This window comes from Phoenix dactylifera, chromosome 5 (genome assembly GCF_051530095.1).
Source record: "Phoenix dactylifera cultivar Ajwa chromosome 5, Ajwa_hap1_PhDact_Kaust_v1.1, whole genome shotgun sequence".
Lineage (NCBI taxonomy): Eukaryota > Viridiplantae > Streptophyta > Magnoliopsida > Arecales > Arecaceae > Phoenix > Phoenix dactylifera.
The window spans coordinates 23,533,155-23,544,056 of record NC_143194.1 but is presented as its reverse complement, the minus strand read 5'-3'; the positions used below and the strand labels follow the sequence as shown (position 1 = coordinate 23,544,056).

Sequence of the window (10,902 nt, the reverse complement as noted above, 5' to 3'; positions counted from 1 at the left end):
CGCCCGAAGGTCGGGTGCTTTCCGGTCGGGCGCCTCCTCATCGGGCGCCCGCAGGTTGTTTTGGAATAATTTAGTTTTTCTCACTAATCAACGATCATGGAGTGGAACTCATGCCTTTCCACCAAATTAAGCATTACTTCTCTCTCTGATTGATTGTACAGTATAGAAAAAGTGATATGCATTCTCAAAGTGCAGGACACACAGATCACACGGTGTATGCAAATATCTTTATGGTCTGATATGCACATAGATTCCCGCATCTTTGTCCCTTGACAAGCTTCATGCAAGTTTAGTACACGTGTGCATTCGTAACTTATCGCTACACATATTCTTAATATCTGATACATAATGACAAATTTGTGGTTGCACTTTCAACACAGGATGATACATGCATCTTAAGTAGGCAATACATGCCTTTTTGTCTCACATGGTGTGCAGCTTCTGGTCAGTTTGATATACACATTCCTCCATCGACCAACAATTGTACACTTACGAATAGGTACAGAGAGCATGCATATATCTTGAAGGAGATTCTGCTATAGTAATTAAATGGATTCAAGGCTAGCATAGATATGACGACGAGCACTTGCTGCTTCGGAGCATACACTGGCTTTTAAGAAAATGTAGCTTCGTTCAGGCCATTCATATCTGTTGGGGGAAAAGCAAGTCATCTCGGAATACATGGGCGCATGACCATCACATGCCTGAAGACGCTCGACCTGAAAACGCCCGACCTTAAGACAAGCAGCCGGGCCCGGCGTCCGACCAGGCGCTCGACTCCGAGACGCCCCATCCAAGCACTCAACCTCGGCCAGATCTTCCTCGGAAGCTTGACTTCGGAAGCCCGACCTTACCGTCCACCTACTACAGTCACATCGTTCTGCAGCTCGACCCGGGGCTATGCCCAGCCACCGCCATCAACAATTAATGCGCATGGCCCCTGCTGATCTCTGGTTCACTCAACAATTAATGCGCATGGCCTCTGCTGATCTCCGGTTCACTCAACAATTAATACCATCTACGGATCTCAAGCCCTTCACGGCAAACAGCTGACTCACTCGGCTACGTCCGATCAGCCACGACGATTCACTGGCTCCGGCCTGATCTCCTACGGCAACACAATAATTCGCACGATCGTGCATTAATTCGGACGACGTGCTCAATCATGGTGGTAATCCGTTCGCCTCGCTACATCACCGGTATACCTGTATCCCTCTATAAAAGGAAAACCCCTCCTCCTTAGAGGAGGTTGGACTCTGAAACTCAGGAGATATATTTCCTTCCTCCTTTTACACATTAGCCCCCTCTGACTTAAGCATCGGAGGGCCGGCGCCGGAAACCCCGACCACCGGCTTTTTGCAGGTCTTCCAGAGGACGCCGCTCGCCAACAGACCGCCACCCGCTATTTCTGCACCGAAGCTCCTTCTTCTCAGCCGACGGTCGCCCCCAGGTCTAATTTCCAGCAACAATATCTATCAGGAGACAAATAGCGATTGTCTTCTTTGTTGCACAACACCTGGAATGAATTTTTTAGAAAAAAATCATAAATCTATTCTATTTTCTTCATCATTTTTTTTGTTGACTTTACTTATGCACAGTCAATATGAGTCGTGGTTGTATAAAAAGAATATAAACTTGGTTATACGTGAATACGTCGTTCAGGATACGAAATCCAAGAGCCACCGCTCCCCTTAGAATACATGCGGAGGTAAGAGTAGAACTAGCTCTATGTTCGTCGAGTCTCCTTCGCCTAGGATAAGATAACGGAGGAGTAAGGATAGCGAGGTTCTAACATAACGCCTTTTATGACGTTATAACGGTTTCAAAGGCTGAGGTGTTAGCTCCCTGATATTAAGGCGCCCTGGCTCCCAAGATATTTCGGCTAGATATGCCCTAGTGCTATATATGTGTATGTGTGTGTGTGTGTGTCTTCGTTATCCGTTGGAAGACACCCCGCTCTGCGGCTGCGAACCCCTGACGAGAAGTCGAACAGCAATGGCTCTCCTCTTCTTTCCTCTCCCCTCCTCCACTTTCTCAATCCCTCTCAAAAGAAGCCCTGAAGCCTCCTCTCTCCGCTCCATCTCCATCTCTAGAAACCCTAGTGCCGCCTCTTCTCGAAAGCCGCTCCTTTCCGCTCGCGCGGCGATGCGCCTCGCCGAGGAGGCGAGGACGGCCGATGCCTCCGCCAACCTCGATATCTCGAAGCTCGGCATCTCTGAACAGATCGTCTCCGCGCTCTCTCGTCGGGGAATCACCGAGCTCTTTCCCATTCAGGTAAACGCTATCCGTTTCTCATGGCAAAAAGTTATCTTTTTGATGGAATTTAATGCGTTTGGATTTTAGGTTTTAGTCAGAAGTTTTTTGTCTTAAGCTTCAAAATAGTGTCTACTATATGAAGAGAAAGAAGGGGATATGTGAATTAGAAAGCGAAGACCATTAGAAGTTAAATGGAGATTTCTTCTTTTTTATTTCCTAATTATTACATGTGAAATTTCTTCTCGTTTTTTTCCATCAGAATTATCTATAATTGAAAGGAAGTTTAGACCGCTATACTATTTGAACTTTAGGTATCAATTTCGGGGCGAAAGACCTTCTGACCGTACCGTTGGTGAGCACTGTATTAAATAGTTTAACTCAGTCCTGCATATGATAGGATCATCTTAGAAATTGTTGCATGTAATGCCCTTCAATCCATCAGGAACTAGTATTTAAATGAAACAGGATTATAGTTCAGTGAAAATGAATTTTAGTACGTTCTGGGAAGTTTTTAAATTTCCATTCTTCAAGAGACATTTTTCTTCCACAGTATAATGAAAACCTAGTTCAGCAATGGACTCAGAATGCCTCAAAGATCGTGTTATATCAACATTGGAGCATGGATGATGATTACAAATATGTATCACATCACTAGTTTGCTAATAATATGGGTTCTAGGGCCCAGATTTGGGAGTTTCTGGGATCTGGTTGTTTAAAAAAGTTTTTGGGTGCATTGGAGATGGAGAATAGTTTGGACCTGGAATGGTTGCTTTTGGAGGTTATTTTTTGTTGCCATCTTTCTCTTTAGCTAATGTACTTATGCTGGACTGTATATAGTGGTGTTGCCGGTGGTTGTTCAGTGGCTGGATGCAACGAGTAGAGGTCCAATATTTGGTGTTTGAGTTTGATAAAAATCTTAGGATGTTGACTTATAAAAGTACATTAGGTCATTACACTGCTTCAATTTTCCCAATAAATTAGAGAGCTTGTGAATTGTGGTGATAGGACTTGTCCGCTCTCTCGAGGGTTTCTTCATCGTGTTGTTTTTCTTGCTTGTTCTTATATGACCAGACTCCTATGTTAAGTCCAAGCTGTGGGATCTTATTGGATTGTCTAAGGTCATGGGTAGTAGGATAATAATACACAAAAATATATTGCGCAAGTCATAATTTTGCATGTTCGGATATTTGATGAAAAGCATGTGGCTTTCTTTTAGCTTTCTAGATATTTGAAACAATCTTCTCTCTGTTAAATGGATTTATTGATATAAGTAAAATACTGCTACTGAGTGTAGAGAGCTGTCTTGGAGCCAGCTATGGAAGGTCGAGATATGATTGGAAGAGCTATTACTGGTTCAGGGAAAACCCTAGCCTTTGGCATTCCCATCTTGGATAATATTATTCGACATCAGAATCACCACAGGTTCATTTCTGTCCTAATTATTACTTTGCTTTTGCTCGAAGATATCAAATTATATATGCATGTGTTTTTGCTTGTAAGTAAGTGAGCAAATGGTATGAGCAATTTGATTTTGAGTTCCCTTCTTCAAAATTCTGAAATAGAACCATGAGATTTGTTGCGTAGGTGTATGTGATTTAGCACACTAAAGGGGCATTTTTAATTTAATCGTGAGATATGTTGGAATATGATCCCAACAATATGGTGTAGTATTGAAGTACAAAATATATGATATCCTTAATAAATGAAATCATCTAAGGCATGAAATTGAATATTGAAAACTGCACAAAAATATGATGCAGAATCAAATGGAATTTTTCTTAAAAAGATTTGTTTAGAGAATTTCTTGGAAAATTTAAAGGTTGGAGACAAGCATGTCAAAAAACTCAGTGTACATTAAAGAATGAGTTTCTTCTTTTCAAGGGATCCCTGTCTTCTTATACTCCTACATCAATTTGGGTTTAGAGTTTCATCTCTTAGATTATCCTCCATTATTTCCCATATGTTCCTCACAAAATTTCTCTGCCCAGGAATTCGTATGCGTTAAAAACTGTTACAATCTTTGTAGCTGTCTATAGTTTCACTGCTGAAAAATTAAAGACTCAGAAAGTTCAGAGGCAGATTGTGTGTCTTTATGATACCCTTTTGGTACTTAGAAAGGCAATATGCAGTACCAAAAATAGACTTAAACTCCTAATAGAAAATTAGGAAGTAAGCTTTAGGTTTGATATTATTTCTCTTTTCTAACTATCCAACAATAATTATTTGTTATAAATGAGTTGTTAATCTTTTGTCATAGATACGTCTAAGGTTTTAAATCTGGTGGGACGGGGGTGTCCTGGTTTCTCCATGGAACAGAACGCCACTGCCCCATCCTGTCCCGGCAACAGTTCCGGTCATGCATCCCAATAGATATTCTCCGTCTCTCTCCCCTTGTTTCCTTTCTTTCCTTCTTTCTTTCTTTTTCATCTTTCTTTCTTTGTTTCTTTTTGTTCTTTCTTTCCTTCCTCTCTTTCTTTCTTTTTCTTCTACCTTCCTTTCTTTCCTATCCTTTTTCTTTCTTTTCTTAACCCTTTCTTTATTTCTTTATTTTTTCTTCTCTTTCTCTTTCCTTGCTTCCTTCTTTACTTTCTTTTTCTTCATCTTTTCTTCTTTTTTTTCTTTTCTCTTTCTTTGTCTCTCCCCACATGGATGGGTTTCGGAGTCCTGACCCCATGCCGGTCCCTTTTTCTCATAGGAATGGGACGGGATGACCGGGACGCCGCCTGTTCCACCAGGACTTAAAAACCTTGCCTCCAAGTATCACCTGTGCTATTTGCAATTCTTAAGGTTAGTGACACATATTTGTATTGTGCTGCAAGTAACAATTAGTAATCACTATTGTTCAAAATTTTGTTTCCTAGAGCGGTTTATGCATGAATTAATCATGCAGATCTGCTTCTACCTAGCCCTCCCCTCAGTGTGCTTGCTTGCAAGACTCCTCAAGAGCAACATTGGTACAATACTTCCACACCAATTCCGAAATCACATATTTTCAAATCATCAATGCTGATGCAAGTAACTTCAGGAAAACCAGAGTAAGTGTGGAAAACTTAAACAAAGCATGTTCAGATTTGAAGCCTAGCCTTAAGCAAGGGTATGTAGTAATAAAGTGATTGGCATATTCATACCTGCATGAAACTTAAGCCTGGTTTCTGGCAGGCTTCGGTCCAACCAATGTCCAAGGCTAGCATATTATTAAAATTACCCTGCACTAGGGTATGATCCAAGCCAATATCTGCCAAGTGATGGATTTTAAAAATAAACATTTGGCAGTTCTCCTTAGGGAAACAAGGGTTTCAAGAGAGAGCTCTCTCTAAAGTGTGGGGCCAGTCAAACAATGGTTTAGAAAAAACAACTCAATGATAATATCACATGGATATTGTGATGCATGAAGTTCATCTTTTGGCCTGTGGCTCATGTGAATGTGCACGTGCATGAAACTGATTTTCTGAAGATTTTTTTTTTGGCAAAAATTCCCATGGAGGGGAGTCAAACTCATAACCCAAAGTTTCCAAATTAGCAACTAACGAGGAGTTAATGCCCCTATTGGTGAAAGCCATGCGTAACAAATTACATATATATATATATATATATATATATATATATATATATATATATATATATATATATATATATATATATATATATATATATATATATATATATACATCTCTTACAACCAATGTCTGTGTGTTTCAGTCATCATACTTTCAGTATGCAATGCATAATGAAGATACAATTGCATTTCAGCAGATGATGTGGGTACTTCATTTAAGCGGGTGGTCATAATATATCCTGAAACATATGAACAAATTGCTCTTTGCTTGTATATTTTGTCTATATTTTGGAGCAAAAGGTCATTTATCTCTATTCTTCAAAGCCTGTAGTGATTAGGAGGCACTTGTCTATCTTATGTTTTCCCTTATTCTTCTATGGGATATTAATAAATTGTTGATATCTAGCCTGTAATTTCTGTGAGTTCTTATGGTTCTGCAATTGATTTATGTCATAAACATTTGGAAAATTCACTATGCTTGCTTGTGGCTGTCTTTAAAAAAAAAATTCTTACTGTTTTGTGCCTTTGAATTATAGGAGAAAACAAGTCCCTTCTGCTCTAATATTAGCACCTACACGGGAACTTGCACGCCAGGTGCAACGGGAGTTTAAAGCGTCTGCTCCAAGCTTGAGCAGCACATGTCTCTATGGAGGAATACCAATCATGAATCAGGTGCGAGCTCTGGGATTTGGTATGGATGTTGTTGTTGGGACACCTGGAAGAATTATCGACTTAGTTCAAAGGGGTGCCTTAGATCTCTCTGAAGTCAAGTTTGTTGTGTTGGATGAGGCTGATCAGATGTTGGCTATTGGATTTCAAGAGGATGTTGAATGCATTTTAAGTTATTTACCTTCAAGGAAGCAATGTATGCTGTTCTCTGCAACAATGCCTTCATGGGTCAATGGTCTCTCAAGAAAGTACCTGAAAGATCCTTTTGTAATTGATCTGGTGTGTTACCCTTTGTGCCTCATTTCTTTCTCTGTCCTTTAACACATAATATGCTTGTTTTATTTATCATGCCAATCAATTATCTCTACACTCCATAAAACAACTTTACACTTTTAAAGTTTTCTTTGACGTGCAGGTTGGTGACTCTGATCAGAAGTTAGCTGAGGGTATCTCTCTCTATTCTATTGCAACAACAACTCCTAATAAGCATAATCTTCTGCCAACTTTGATCTCTGTAAGTAAAGCTATCTTAAGGAGAGGTACTTGTAAGCGTAGAAAGCAGTGCTCTTACAATTCTCAAAGACTTGCTAAAGGTTGGAGAAAGTACAAAATTAAGAATTATCTGAAGAATTATATTATAAGCCTTTTGTTAAAAGAAAGTAAGAAAGCTTGGGTGTTTGTATGCCATGAAGAAAGGAAAATATTTCAAGGAGATAAAATACAAATAGGTTGGTTGCCCTGTCCATTTCATTTGTCTTACTATTTTCGACTTCACTGTTTGGACTCTACCTATTTTATATTTTTCGGATATCGGAGCCCTCTGCAGGCCTTCTTTTCCCGATATCAGAGACCCTCAACTATATTTTATTCTATATATGTATTGTTTACTTTTCCATGGGGTATTCTCTTTCTCTAAAGAAAATTCCCGATTAGTTGATTAATTGTAGTTCCCCTTTCACAGGGACTTGCTCTCTTTTAAAAAAGAAAAAGCTCCTTGATTTATTTGCTCCAACTCCCAGGCTTCCTCTTTATCATGACCCTTGGTCTTCACAATCACTGTGTAGCACGTGCAAAAGTATAGTTATCTTGTAATTGGGGAAGGCGAAAAGGAGGGGGGAGCTATGGGCTTAAATTAAGGTGGGAACATTAAGCTTAGTTTATATAAAGCCTTTTCCCATCATATTTGGGGTTGGCTACAGGAGTATCTTTAAGTTGAAAAGGCTCCATGGAAGGATTGAGTAGATTTTAGGACTGCTTGTTAGCCTTATTTCAACCTTTTGGACAAACTAGAGACAACTTGCTAGGCTTGGCAAATAAAGGTAAGCGAGGCCCTGCCATAAAACCTATATTCCAGTTGGGTGGTAGAGAGGTCTACCTTATTGGTCGCAATAAGCTCAAGAACGAAAATCCATTAGGATGCCCCTAGACTTGCAAGCAGTCTATACAAAGGATTAAAATAACTTTTGATACAGGGAGCTGTGAGTTCATCTAAAAAGACTTGAGCTAGTCAAATGAAATGAAGTCCCAACACGTTGTTGCTAAGTATGTTTACTGATTCTCATTATGAATAACGAGATCTACTTGCTGCCTTTGAGTTGTAAATTAGTTGTTTTGTATCATTAAGATATATTATATGTTCTCATTTAGTTATATTATTTGACATATATAAACTAGTACTTTCTTTCAACTTTTTTCCTGACTTTATAATTCCTTCTATTTGACGATTCTCCTTCATATACCTTGATCAGTGACTTTGTTGTACCTTCTTTCTGTGATTAGTGCCAAAATGGTTCCATTAACCTGATTCTACTTTAGTTTTTATTTTTCTATTGCTACCATTTGAATCTATTATTTAATGTTATAGAGGTATGCACAACGAGGTAAAAGTATAATTTTTACAAAGACAAAAAAGGATGCTGAATCACTTTCAAGGTCCATGGCAAGAATCATTGGAAGCAGACCATTGCATGGGAACATGCAGCAATTTCAAAGGGATAAAACTCTTGCTGCTTTCCGTGATGGACAGTTTAATGTGCTGGTTGCTACTGATGTTGCTGCACGTGGTCTTGATATTCCAAATGTTGACCTGGTACTGCAGCCTGTGATTTTCAAGCAAATGATTTTGTTTAAATCTGGTTGTGTTGTCTAGAATGCTAATCCTCAGTCATATTGTCAGGTTATTCATTTTGAAATGCCAAATACTTCAGAGATTTTCCTTCATAGATCTGGTCGGACTGGTCGTGCTGGGAAAAAGGGGACTGCTGTTCTTATTTTCACTCGAAGCCAGCAGCGTGCAGTCAGAACTATTGAGCAGGATCTATGCTGCAAATTTGAAGAGGTCTCTTATTATCCTAAGAATCTAGATTATTTAATTTCATCATTATTGTCTACAACATGATATATAAGTTTACCTGTTTTATGCTTAAGATTTTCAGTTCGGTAGTTCTATGCTTTTTAAGATTACCTGTTTCTGTTCCACAATCATTCTTCACAGGAAAATCAGCAACCCAGTTGTATAGGTACACTGGGTACTTGTTTTCCAGGGCATTACTGGGTCCCTAGTTCCTTGTAAGCCATCTCAGTGCTGACTGCTTATCATTTTTTTTTGAACAGTTGCATGGAATCACCGGTGGTGTTGGTAGCAGAATAGAATATTCAGATGGGGAAGGGAGCCTTTATGATGAGCATGATTCAGTACAAAAGAAATATCAGCGTCAAGACAATTTTTCCGGCCGCCGATATGGAAATTATGGAAGATATCAAGTATCTAATCCATCATTTAGAGGCTATGAAAGCTCTAGAAAGAACTATTTTTCTGGTCGTTCTAATTCCCAGCATGCTCGTCAAGCTCGGACCAGAAGAAAGCAGTTTCTCGAGTATGATGACTTTCAAGATGACCATCGGAATGAAAGGATCACAGGTCTAGAAAGCTTGCAGTGGCCCTCAAAGACTACACTTCCAAATGGTTATGGTGAGGCAAAATCAAATTCCTCAGACAGGACCTATAATAAGCGTAAGAGCAGAAGTAAACGATCATTCAATTCTGGAAGCACTAATGAAAATTTTGATCAGATAGTTGATTTGTTCAAGGATCTCTATTAAATGGGATCCAGACTCGTCTCATTTTCTGACAGCTTATGTGCCAGGTACATGATGAACTGTAACAAGTACACTACATTTCAAAGCATCAATATGCATATGAAAATCTGTCATTCCACGTCCTTTCAATTCTATTCATCTTTTGTGAGCTGGCTGATTGATTCTCAGGCAGATTTTTTGTTATTTTCTTTGAGAAATGGGTTCTTAGTATTTTCTTTACTATGAAGATCTTACAGTTGTGCTGTTAAGTTTCTAGATATCTACAGATTTCCTCTGACTTGTTTCATATATTTTGAATTTGGCAGTCATTGGGTTCCAAATCTTTTCCATGAACCCATAGGCATACAAGATTAAGGACATTTAAACCATCCTAAAGAAGCTGGCTGCACTGGTGCTTCTGCCTTATAATATTCTTCCACTTTCAGGGATTCAAGTGCCATTCGGTAGTCTTTTTGATGTCATTACAAGGTCAAGCAGAAGAGTGATAGCATTGCTGTTCATGTCCGCTGGGATCCATCTGGTGGTCCTCTTGAAGTCATAGGATTTTCATGCCATCAACCGTTGCTACTGCTAGAAGGATATTTAACAAAAAAAAAAAAAAACATTGTATTGAAGCTGTTCGTGTATATCGAGCAATCTGGAATGATGTTAATGTTACAAAGTGCTTCACATTACACATTGCAAATTGGCTTTTTTTTTAATCTGTCTTGGTTTTCTTCCAATTTCCCTTTCTTTCATGATTAATCCAGTGGCTTTTCTAGAGGCAAGGAATCCTATCAGCAAATATCAGTTTGAGTTACTGATGATTAAGAGGGATGCCAGTCAACTGCCTTTCAACACCTGAAATGTCTGTCAATTGCTAATTGCATCGACTTCAATAAATTTCAGGTTGCTGTCCTGCAATGCATCACTCTGACGCTGTTTATTGTACTAGAATTTTTGTATTGGGTATGGAAATGTCTGACCTGTCCTTTTCGGAATATATCCTAGTCTTCCGAACATATCCTATAGGCTGCACGTACTGCCTGGTATAATCTTTTCTGGTGAAGTTGGATAACAGGATGCTGCTTGTTTTAATCAAAAGTTCTTCCTATTTACCTTGATACTATCATGAGCCCACTCGCTATAAATTATCAGACCACTATAATGGTTGCTGCTGCTGTTCGAGCTGTGGGATTGCTTGTTCCTTATGGGACATGCAACGCTGCTGCAAGCACCATCCGGAAGCTTATCAGACTGGGTTTTGTTCCATTAGTGTCGTCCTTAACGTATAAGAAGGGAAACAAAATATAATTCCCACATGCAAGCTCTGAAGAAATGTT

At 39.2% G+C, this 10,902-nt stretch overlaps 1 protein-coding gene across 2 annotated transcripts; it reads left to right on the top strand.

Moving 5' to 3' along the window:
- Positions 1-1,852: 1,852 nt before the first annotated feature.
- Positions 1,853-10,281, top strand: LOC103718292 (DEAD-box ATP-dependent RNA helicase 53-like). 2 transcript variants are annotated; one of them, XM_008807035.6, is made up of 8 exons: positions 1,853-2,274; positions 3,551-3,678; positions 6,349-6,760; positions 6,897-6,995; positions 8,346-8,570; positions 8,658-8,819; positions 9,095-9,627; positions 10,006-10,281. In XM_008807035.6, exons 1-7 carry the CDS (start codon positions 1,906-1,908, stop codon positions 9,581-9,583), a joined length of 1,884 nt encoding a protein of 627 aa, XP_008805257.3. In that variant the 5' UTR covers positions 1,853-1,905; the 3' UTR covers positions 9,584-9,627; positions 10,006-10,281. The 2 variants fall into 2 exon arrangements, with proteins under 2 accessions (XP_008805257.3, XP_008805258.3); XM_008807036.6 differs by having other exon boundaries at positions 1,885-2,274; positions 9,886-10,281.
- Positions 10,282-10,902: the final 621 nt, after the last annotated feature.